Source organism: Lycium barbarum, chromosome 4 (genome assembly GCF_019175385.1).
Source record: "Lycium barbarum isolate Lr01 chromosome 4, ASM1917538v2, whole genome shotgun sequence".
NCBI lineage: Eukaryota > Viridiplantae > Streptophyta > Magnoliopsida > Solanales > Solanaceae > Lycium > Lycium barbarum.
In genome coordinates, this window is record NC_083340.1 from 28,079,609 (window position 1) to 28,091,734 (window position 12,126).

At 36.1% G+C, this 12,126-nt stretch overlaps 2 protein-coding genes across 6 annotated transcripts in view; both read left to right on the plus strand.

Moving 5' to 3' along the window:
• Positions 1–703: 703 nt before the first annotated feature.
• Positions 704–4,440, plus strand: LOC132635701 (uncharacterized). The gene is made up of 3 exons (XM_060352197.1): positions 704–1,182; positions 3,228–3,483; positions 3,717–4,440. Exons 1-3 carry the CDS (start codon positions 898–900, stop codon positions 4,091–4,093), a joined length of 918 nt encoding a protein of 305 aa, XP_060208180.1. The 5' UTR covers positions 704–897; the 3' UTR covers positions 4,094–4,440.
• A 6,987-nt stretch (positions 4,441–11,427) lies between these two features.
• Positions 11,428–12,126, plus strand: part of LOC132635702 (protein TIC236, chloroplastic) — a 30,512-nt gene continuing 29,813 nt past the window's right edge. For 3 of the 5 annotated variants that reach the window (XM_060352201.1, XM_060352199.1, XM_060352203.1), the window contains exon 1: positions 11,428–11,628. The gene's annotated coding sequence lies outside the window, so the exon portion shown is untranslated. Of the gene's footprint in view, positions 11,629–11,655; positions 11,866–12,126 lie in introns of those variants that run through there. The other 2 variants (XM_060352200.1, XM_060352202.1) reach the window with 2 other exon arrangements.

A 12,126-nucleotide genomic window follows, 5' to 3' on the forward strand; every position in this document is an offset into this window, starting at 1 on the left:
GGGTTACTCCCCTTATTAGTTTGCCTCAAAAGATTGACACATTTCTATATTTAGAAATAATTCTGCCTTTCCTATCACAATAGTGTGGGGCGTAAGAGGCTGTTACCTGTGACCAACTCGAAGGGGCTGAAGTTCGACACAGAGCTTTTTGATTGTTAATTTATTGCAGGACTGAGCAACATTCAACAGCTCCAGTCCTTCTGGTTTGCACTAAAGTGGCAACCAAGAGGGAAAGGATTTTGAAGAGGATAACTCCTTTTCAATAATAGGAGCGTAACCTAGATGATTTACAGTCACACATATATCTAAAATTTATTTTGGACTACACATTTTAAAAGTCTTCGTTTATTTTTTAAATTCCGTGTCAAGTAAAACTAAGAGCCCGTTTGGATGGGCTTATGACTTTTGGATTATTTTTATTATTTTGGCTTAAAAATAAGTGCTTAAACACACTTTTTTAGTTTACCAAATACTCTAAAAGTGCTTAAATGTTGTTTTGACTTAAAAACACCTAAAATAAGCCGGTCCAAACACAAGACAATGTTTTTGCAACAGAGTGAGTATATAATTCAGAAAGCATGGCATGCAATTGTAATTATACATAAAACTCATGGGCTCTATGGTAAAATTACTAATACACCAAATCAAATCACAATAAGCCACAAGCACAACTATATATGAACCTGGATTTCCTTATTCTTCTTCTTCTTTCTTTATCTGCTTATCAAACCCCATTTATCCATCAAACAGCTTCCACCAAACCCTAAAAAATTTAATCTTTAACAAACCCATCCTTCTCCTAGGGTTTAACCGTCTATCAATTCCTTTTTTTTCTCTAGAAATCTTGATTTTATTTCAAGAAAATAATTTGGGGTTTCTTGAAAAAAAGAGGTTGAAATGATGGGGAGTAACAGAAGGGAAGAAGGGTCAGTAATGGTGAAGAATTCAAATGTATTTGCAGCACTTGATACTTTGAGGAAGAAGAAGAAGAAGAAATCTGATAAAGAAAAGAGTTCATCTAAGAAAGAACAAGAGCCTGAAGTTTTGTGGGCGCCAGCGCCGTTGACAGTGAAATCATGGGCAGATGTTGATGATGAGGATGATGATGATTATTACGCCACGACGGCTCCACTTAAGTCTTTTTTGGGTTCTAATCAATCTCAAAAGAAAGAACCTGTTGAGGTATTGCTTTTTATGTCATGTTCTTTGGGTATGATAAAGTTCAGTTTTTTATGTTGTGGTATATGTGATATTGATTGTGGGTGTGTTTAGTATGAATGAATATGCTTTCTTGGAAAACAATTTTCTAGTGTTTGGTTAGTAAGCGGAAAAAACTATTACCCCAAGAGCATTATATGTAATCTAGAAAAAGACTATGGGGGTTGGATGGTCAGTCAATGGTGTTGGGGGGGGGGGGGGGGGGTCGTTGGTTGTTTGCTTTTTTATGTCATGTTTTTTGGGTATGAAAAAAATCAGATTTTTATGTTGTGGATATGTGTGTTAGATTGTATTTTCGCCCTTGATAATAGTTACTCCTTCTGGTTTGAAGGGACGCATAGTTTAAGAATGAAAGGAAGACTTTTGTGTGATAGATTGTATTTTCGCCTCTGATAATAGTTACTCCGTCCGGTTTTGACTAGACGCGTAGTTTAAGAATGAAAGGAAGACTTTTGAAACTTATGGTCTGAAATAAGCAATAGATATTTGCGTTGTTGTAAATCATCTCGGTAAGGGTAAGATGGAAAGTTTAAAGATAAATTGTTACATAGAAAGGTGTCATTCTTTTTGGGACTGACTAAAAAGAATAGAGTGTCACATAAATTGGGACAAAGGGCAGTAATTTATTCCCTTAGAAATTCAATGATCCGTGATTATATTTGGGAAATGGTTGAATAAGCCAAGTAGACAATCAAACATATGTTATATCTTCTAAATTGATTACTCCCTCCATCCCATTTTAACTGTCGTTTTAGCTCAAGAAATTTGTCCTAAAATAATTGCCACTTTAGGAATTCAAGGCTAAAGTTGGCAGTTGTTTCCAACTATACCCTTAAAATAAAGAAGTACGTACATTATTTAAGTGAAAAAATTAGTCTATAACTTAGTAAACTATACCTTATATATATTGTTTTCTTGATGGGTGTGAAAAGAGCTAAAGAATGGGACGGAGGGAGTGATCAACAATGGTTCACTTATCAAAACAGAATTAAACACTTTACTGACCTTCAACCTCGAACTAGTTGCAGTTTGCTCTTTTACGACCCGATGAATTCCAATAGGATGTAATCTGCTTTCCAACACAAGTTAGTTTTTCTCTAACAATAGAAGTAAAATTTCGCACTTATACCTACACTAGCATACAAGTTTCTTTGTTGATGAAGTAAGTGAAATGTCATTAAAGGCATCAAGGAGATGCAGCGATTACAAAAGAGAGAAAATGTCAGCTCTTGATACAACAAAAAGCTATCATAAGACTAAGAAGCTGACAAATTCCCCCAAAAAAAAAAATCCAAAAACAAGTCAGGGTTATTTATAGGGGATTACTCCAACTATAAAGATTAACCAGACATCTAGCTTTTAGGGAACTATTAGGAGTTGAAATACCATAAAAACATCTGCGGGTTCTTTCGTCTAACATACAAGTTTATAGCCAAGCTAAGAGAACTCCGGCAAAGACCGGACTTAATGTAAGTGAAACAATAACAGCTAAGCCTTAATTCCAAGTTCCAATAGTTGATACTGCCTATAGAGTGATTGTTTCCATTGTGTTGTGTTATTAGTTAAATCTACACTTTGCAATATTGTTGGTCTTTTAAGACACAACTTCCTTGTGTGTGAGGTTCTAAAAAAAATGTCTCCTTTTTGAAATTGGAATGATTGGGGGCTAGCCTTGTGGCTGCAAACATGGCTAGTCTTGTCCTTTCCTTTTGAACACTAGGAGTTTCACAAGTTGATAGTTTCTTTCGTGCTTGTACATTCTTTGTCTGTTCATTCTGCTTAATGATTTATTGTTCTGTTGACTCCCAGCTCTCATGTCTATGTTTTCTGTCTATTTTTTCTCCAAACTTTAGGGATAAATCTTCTTTCATGAGGGGATAGAAAGTTTAAAGAGAAGGAAAAGAATGTAAATGACACACAAATTATTGCAATATTCGTTAGTCATAAAAGTTTGAACTTTTTCTCAAGTCAGTATTGTGCATATACTGAATTTGTAATGGGGGTTGCAGGAAATAGAAAGCGAAGACGACCTTGTTGATGAAGACGAAGATGAAGATGCGGAGGAGGACGACAATGACCACGAATCTGAGGTTCCAGAACATGCTGAGCCAGGATGCCAAAAGATAGAAGCTTCACCAGCTCCTAAAGAAACTGAGAGACAGCTATCCAAGAAAGAGAGAAAGAAAAAGGAGCTTGCTGAATTGGAGGCACTTTTAGCTGATTTTGGGGTTGAACAGAAGGAGAAAGGTCCAGACAACTTACCTGGTAATTCTTTTGCCTTGTGTACTGATAATGGTGTTTCCCTTAGTAAATAATAATTGAAATGGTGATGAAATTGACGGTCCACCTCCTTAAGACTGATAGTATTTTCTCTTTCATTTTATCAACTACTTTTTTGTTTGGTTTGCACTTGTCGGTCATCATGTGGTTAAGATGGCTAGTTTGACTCTATGAGTATCTGAAGGTGGATTTTCCTAAATGTTTCTCTATAATTACAGATGTTGCGGATGAGAAGAAAGAGGGTCAGCAAGCAGAAGATGTGGAAAAGAAAATTGGTGGGACTACAGAGCCTAAAAGTGCAAAGAAGAAGAAAAAGAAGGATAAAGCCAAGGAGGTGAAGGAATCAGAGGATCAGCCAAACAACATCGATGGTACTATTCAACCAGAGGAAACTGGAGGAGCTGAACAAGTAGAAGATGCATCAACAGTGGATGTGAAGGAGAGGCTGAAAAGGTTGGCTTCAGCAAAGAAAAAGAAATCCGGCAAAGAGACAGCTGCAAGAGCAGCCGCAGCAGAGGCTGCTGCACGGAGTGCCAAGCTTGCTGCAGCAAAGAAGAAAGAGAAGAGCCATTACAACCAGCAGCCAATGCGGTAGATTCTACGACAGCTTGGAATGATTAGCGTCAATGGTCCGAGTTCCATACAGTTTGGTTCACTAAATTGTTTTGTTTTGCTGATGTAGAATAAGATTTGGGCTCTAATTTTGGTCTTTAGGGCACAAAAAAGACTATGGACTAGTTTTTGGAGCTTAGGTTAAAAGGTAAAGAGAAATGGGACAGAAGTTTAAAGAAAGTGTCTGGCTGGGCAATTTTGCTGTATGAGAATGGTATTTGGAGATCTAGAGAATTTATGTGTAAAAGTAGCACACTGATGCTAGTGACTATTGAACTAAGGTTTGGGTGAAACAAAATAGAAGTAATATTGCTTTTTTATTGGCTGTGAGCATTATCTTCGTCTGTTGGTTCATCTTATATCAGAAGTTAGATCGGATTAAAAAACAAAAGATGTGAGTGAACTTCTTTAGTGAGATGGTTTCGTAGAATGTCATTCGTCTGACACTGGGTGAGCATAATTACTTGGTATCTTTGTTGTTAAAAGCCGGTATGTACTGTACCTACTGAATTAGTTGAGATGTGCGCAAATTGCTCCTTGCTATAAAAATAAGAGATCGTTTTGAGAGTCATTCCAAAATCTTCAAATTAACAGGGTGCAAAGAGTAAATAAGAACCAAAATGTGAAAGTAAACGTCTATATTATCTCAATTTTGGACATTTGATCTCTATTCCAAGTTCTCCAAAATCTTAAGATTGCCCGGGGCTAGTGGGAGGTGATTGTTTAAAGGAAAATTTTCTGAAGTATCTAGCAGGCAAAAATTAAATATACTCAATTGTTCTCACTTTTTAATTTAGGCTTAATGGTTCAGCACCCCTGAACTTGACACCTTTTTTCGGTGTATACAGCATATCTATAACTAGGGTCTAATAGTTATGGACTTTGACCACTTTCTTGTCATACTAGCGTTGGTTTAAAAGTTCTAAAACATTAACATAATATAGGGTGATTGATTGCTCGTCAACTATTTCCAGCAAACTACAACATAGCTATACGGGCTGTTTTTGTCATTATGAGGTACTTGGAAGCAAAAATCTAGAATTTAATGGTTAAATGAGGGTGATAAAAATACTTCCTTTTTTCATATGTCTACTGTCCAAAAAAGGCATAGGAACCTTATTAAAGGTTTGGAAAATGAAAATGGGCAGTGGATTTATGATAAACCTGGTATAGTGAAGGAAATTGAGAGCTTTTATACAGATCTATTTTCTACTTTCAATCCTTCTTCCTTACACGATGTGTTATAATATATACCCTCTTCTATTACGGATAACATGAATCAAGACCTGCTTGCTGTAGTTTCTAATGATGAAATAAAAGTTGTTGTTTTCTCAATGAACCCTACTAAGGCTCCTGGTATGGACGGAATGAACCCTTTATTTTTTCAACAATTTTGGCCATTAATCTCTAACAATGTCTGTCAAGCGGTTCGGTGTTTTTTTGAGACAGGTAACATTCTGCCTATTTGGAACAATACGTTAATTACTCTAGCAGTTTAGACCGATTAGTTTATGCTTTACTCTATATAAAATAATAACTAAAATTATAGTGCGGCGAATGAAGCCATTGATGCCCTTGATTATCTCTCCAAATCAAGCAGCCTTTATAGGAAAACAACAAATAATTGATAAATGTTGTCTTGGCTCAAGAATTTATGGGGTTAATAAAGAATAAAAGGAAAGGGAAAGAAAAGATCATGACTCTAAAATTGGATACGTCAAAAGCCTATGATCGTGTCGAATGGCCATATATCCAACATGCCATGCTTAAAATGGGATTTCACAATAAATTTGTTGATTGGGTCATGACTTGTGTAACAACGGCTTCTTTTGCCTTTAACCTGAATGGAGATATTAAGGGGTTTTTAAACCATCTAGGGGCTTACGACAAGGGGACCCTCTATCACCCTATTTATTTCTTATTTGTGCGGAAGGACTATCGGCACTACTACACTTAACTGAGCAACAAGGGACTTTAAAAGGCTTGAAGTTAGGGTGAAATGGACCTTCAGTTTCTCATTTATTTTTTGCAGATGACTCATTTATTTTTGGTAAAGCTAATACGAATAGTATTTCTTAAATTAACTGTATCTTAGATACATATTCACGGTGCTCGGGTCAAGTGATTAATTTTCAGAAGTTTGCAGCCTTTGTTAGCAAAATACTACAGAAGAGGAAAAATTAAGAATATGTTCCTTACTAGGTAATATTAAATTGTGTACCGGGGGGACCTATTTAGGATTGCATGCTGTAGTAGGAAGATCAAAAAAGGAAATGTTGTCTTTCATAAAAGAGGGGATTTTGTCTAAAATGAAAAGTTGGAAAGGAATGTTCTTGAGTCAGGATGGAAAAGAGGTGCTCTTAAAATCTATTTTAGCCGCTATCCCTTCTTATGCGTTATCTTGTTTCCAAATGCGTGATGGATTATGCAAGGAAATCACTAGTATTTTTTCCAAATTTTGGTGGGGTCATGTTACACCTCGGAAAATCTTTCGTTGATGTACAACGAATAGACTAATGAAGGACACGAAGTATACGAGGTTTTAATAAGTAAGAAATAACATTTGATGATCCTAATTGAGGTTTCAAAGACATTCGAGGCAAGAGGAGAAAGTTTGCCAAGAAAGGCAAGGTATACGTTATGTATCAGAAAGAATTTACGAGTAACAAGTTAATGGTGACTTAATAATATCTTGGAGAAGAGTTATAGCGTCCCTTAGATTGTTAATGAAGTGTTAAATAAGTGTTAAGAAGGTTCCATAAGGATTGGAGATCAAACGAGTCGACGAGAACGAGTTCGGAAAAGCTGGGCATTATACGACCCAACATACTGGCCGTATAAAATATACTGGCCGTATGTTAGGCCGTATATCTTGCCCAGAATGGCAGCCTCACTGGACCAAATGTACAGCCAGACATACGGTCCATATAATTTATACGGACCGTATGTTCGTGTCGGGACAGATTTTAAGTTGATATAAGGAGGACCCAAGTTCATTATTTCATTTCATTTTCTCACTCCACACCTCAAGAACCCTCTAGAAAGCTCTTCACACTTCTTCCACAAGAACTCAAGAGAAATCCATGATCAACTTCATCAAACCAAGGGAATCAAGTGTAAGAAACTCGTTAGGGTTCATCCAAGTCAAGAAATCCCATTGGAAGTGAACTAGGGTTTTTGCTCAAGTGAAGTAATTCCACTCAAGGCTCATTCCCACACTATCTAAGGTAAGTTTTATGATCATTCCATGTTGTTTAAGATATTGAGAGGTTGAAAGGCGTAGATTATGAAAGGAGATAGAAAATGGGTTACAAAGATGAGAATAATGAGATTTTGAATAGTAGCTTGGAATGAGTCATGATTCTTGATATGTTGCGATTGTAAATATGTTATAAATGACATTAAGAACGTGGGATAAGCATTATATGTGAGAAAACGTACTAGTGTACTATGACCATGATTATAGATGAATTGAAGTGAAGTTGTGAAATGTGGATAGTGTAGATGAATGAAGATTGTTGGTTATAATATTGTGAATGTTATTATAGATGTTTGGGAGTTGATAGATGATATGGGGGAAGTTGTATAAACAAAGGAAATGCTGCCCACTCTAGCTTTAGTTGAGCATGTTTGTGTGATCGATTAGCTAATGTTAATACGAACTCTCTTGAAGGTAGAAACATGAGTGTTGAAGGAGAACGATCAAGCGATAGAATAGCTAAACAAAAAGGTATGTGAGGCTAGTCCCTTCTTTCTAAGGAATGATTTTTATGACATGATTCTCCCTATTTCTTCATGACTTTCTCACATTCCGAAGACTATGAGTCATTATTGATAGAGAGCTTCATATGAGATAAGATAAGAGATATGTTACGAGCATGATAATGATGATGATGAGTCTAAGACTAAAGATTCTAAAGCCCATGATATGATGTTTCTATAGAGCTAATGATCCTAATTATGATTCTTTCATGTTGTTCATTGTGCTACACTCACCTTATATGCTAATTCCTTCAAGGTGAGGCAGAATGCTTATGAGACTCCATAATGGAATCGGGGGTTCATGACCTTATGTAACCCCGATAGATGTACAGTTTGTCTTGAGTTCTATGCATGATCCATGATAAGTATATGATGATGATATTACACCGTGCCTACATGGCCAGGCAGACACCGCTACAGCGGGCAGCGTATTACACCATGTCTAGATGGCATGGGCAGACACCACTAGTGGGCGGCATGAGATGGTACCCCGGACGCGGGAGGCCCTGACGCGGGCTAATGATTATCACACCGTACCTATATGGTCGGGCAGCTTATATATACATACATGATATGATGATGATTATGAAGTAAGTCAGCATGCATTATTTCAGTCTTAAGTGACAGTCAGTTACAGATTGCTCTTCACTTGATATCTCCTTATTTCATTGATATGTTATTATTTTTTATGCCTCACATACTCAGTACAATGTTCGTACTGAAGTCCTTTTTCTTTGGACGTTGTGTTCATGCCCACAGGTAGACAAGGAGGTGATCCAGATTCGTAGGAGCTATCAGCAGACTTTGAGAGCACTCCATTATTCCGGATGTGCCATTGCTTATCATTTTGTGTATAGGTATTTTGGCCAAGACGGGGTCCTGTCCCGTCCATATGTCTAGTACTTTAGTAGAGGCTCGTAGATACGTATGTATGGGTAGTATGGTCTCACGATGTCCTTATTGTATGTACATCATTTTGATAGCCGAAGGGCTTATGTATATAAAGGTAAATATGTTCAAAATGGAAATGGTTTCGCTACGATTATGAGTATGAGAATAATGAGAGAACGCAGAATAAGTATGATGACCAGCAGTAGGAGTGGTGCTCGGTAGTCAGCCCCGGGTATCCGTCATGGTCCCTAGTCGGGTCGTGACAGGTCAAAAAATGAGAAACGGAAAATGCATTTTGCAAAAAACTATGTGAACCAAAATTTAGAGGTGGTTTAGGATTTCGAGATTTAAAAACGTCTAATATGGCTCTTCTAGCCAAAGTAGCTTGGAGAATTCTGACCGAGCCTGACTTGCTCGTTTCTCGAGTGCTAAAGAGTAAGTACTTTCCAAATGAGTCTTTGTTATATGTACATTCTCAGAGGTATAGCTCCTGGGTTTGGAAAAGCATCTTGTGGGGGAGTGATCTATTATTCAAAGGTGTTCGATGGAACATCTCCAATGGTGCATCAGTGAGAGTGTGGAAGGATCTATGGTTACCAAGAGAAAGCTCTTTTTTTTTTCCCATTTAGTATGATTAGTGGTGTTTCACAAAACTTAAAAGTTTCAGATCTGATTGATGGTAATACTCATTCTTGGAACACCCAACTCTTGCATATGTTATTTAATGAGGATGATGTCAAAACTATTCTAGCTATTCCATTATCTCTTACGGGTAGCATTGATAGGCTTATTTGGCATTTTACCAACTTTGGTAACTACGAAGTGAAATCCGGCTATCATCTTGCAAAACTAGTCTTATCAAATGATAGAAATTTGGCTAGTCGACCTGAAAGTAGTTCGCAATGTTTCCCTAAGTCATTCTAGAATCAACTTTGGTCTTTGAAGATAAAAAACAAGTTGAAACACTTTTTACGAAAATGTATTTTAAATACTTTACCGATTAGAAACATTATTGCAAATAGAATACGAATCATAGATTCCATATGTCCTATTTGTGGTATGGAACCTGAAACTTTAGAGCACATGTTTTTTTAGATGTTCAAAATCTGTTAAGGTGTGGAAAAGCAGTCCGATCCTTTGGCCTGATTTGCACCTTATTTCAGATTTTTCAGTATGGTGGTATAAACTATATTTAGATACTAAAAAGTTTCCGGATACTAACATTTTGTTGCAATTGTCAGTATCTATTTTATGGATGATTTGGAAAGCTAGAAATGATTATGTGTTTAGTTCCTCATGTGATGTGATGCTGAACTCTTATCAAAAGCGTTATTAGACTTTCATGAGTTTACAGGAGAAACAACAAGTGCAAGCGCTATCCGACAGAAGCGACATGTTACTAACCCAACTTCACTAACCTTTCCTCTAGAAAGTGTGTTACTTTATGTTGATGCAGGTGTAACCCAAACTACTCAACAAGTGAGTATCGCAACGGTAGCTTTGAAGGCTAATGGTCAGGTGCTTCATGCCTATGGTAGTCCAATTCATTTTGTTGGAAAAGTCGTTGTAGCTGAAGCGTTAGCAATTCGGAAAGCAATCAAAATTGCGGGGGAGCAAGGATGGAGGAACATACAAATATTGTTAGACTCATCAACAATGACTCAAATGCTCAATAGAAGAATAACTCCTACTTGGGATGTGATTACTATTTGTGAAGATATTTGGCGCCTTAGTCATTACCTGGATGATGTAGTCTTTATATATATAAGTAGGTGCATTAATACATGTAGCCATAGATTAGCTAAGGTAGCTTTATCACTACTCCATGAAGTCTCTTGGCATGAAAACTTTCCCGTTTGGATTGTCAATGAGGCTTCCTATTGCTTTGTACAACTGAATAGTCTTTGATTAATGCAATATCAGTTTGTAAAAAAAAAAAAAGGTACTTGCTATTGTTCACCGTCACATAAACTGAGTAATTTTGTTCATCAAGACTTGAATAGATGAAAATAAATCACCTAGTATTTTCGCCTCTACGAAACTCAAACACGAGACCTCATGATTCTCAACCCAAAGGTGCATCTCGATTTATGGGTTCATACAACGATTTCAAGTTAATACTACAATAATAAGTGAGTTCATATATAAGGGCAAACTTATTCCATTTCGCATAGTGCCGGAGCAAATTTGATCCCAACTATTATGGAGGACAAATCTGTTCCATTTCAGATAATTCAAGGTAAATTTAACCTTTTACCTTTTATTTTATTTGGTTGGATATAGAGGAATATCTAATTTATGTATTTTATTAATGGTGGTCAAATAAAATCTTAAAATAATAGTTGAACACAGGCTTGATAGAAATAACACCTCATTAGGATCTAAAATTCACATAATTAAATGAATTTGAAATCCGAAAAATCACGATAGTATCATAAAATATACTAAACTAATAGTACAAAAGAAGAGAAATTAACTGCTTAGGACATTTTTTTTAAAAAAAATTGTCACTAACGAGAGAAGAATGAGGTAATTTGACGAGGGAGAAAAATGAAACCTGGTGAAGTAAACTAATTTGTTACGTCTTAATTTAACCTGGACTAGCTTGCACTCTTGAAATAGTTGAAAGGACTAGCAATATAATTTACAATTTCATTTTTTCCATTCAGAAATTAGAACAACCAAAAATCCCCGCCCCAAAAATACTTTTATTTTTTTCTCTTGAAAAAACAATAGCCACACGCAATCTCAAGATTCAACAAGAATTTCTAATTATAGCAAACAAAAAAGTTTCCTCTTTTGGATTCTGACTTCTTGAATTTGCACAGTGAAGTTCTTACAACGTATTTTATGTGCTTATATACAGTAAGACTCATTACCATTTAGTTGAAACTCGTTTAATTCATGTTACTTTTGTTGTTTAACTGTTTCCTTCATCTGGGGTTTGCTATTTATAGCCTTTTTTTTGTTATCTCAGCCTTTATATTTCAATATTGAACTAGGTAGTTTTTTTTGGTTATGTGTAAATATCAGAACTTGGACTTATGGGAACTGTTGGATTGTTGTTAAAAGGGATTCAACATTGTGAGTATTTGAAAAAAGGTAGTTTTTGTTTTCAAAGTGAAAAAATGGTATTTGGGAATTGGTGTTGAGTTTGGCCATGAATACAAATTGGAGTTGTTTTTAGAATTTTTGTTAGTGATTTGGAGTGGAAAAAGTGAAAATAACTTTTTAGTGTTTTTCAAATTCCGGAATTTTATGGCCAAACATGATTTCCGGAATCCAACTCTGGGAAAAAGTAGAAAAATATCCATGGCCAAACGGCTACTGTTTTCTGAATAGTGAAACTCTTAATATTTGGTA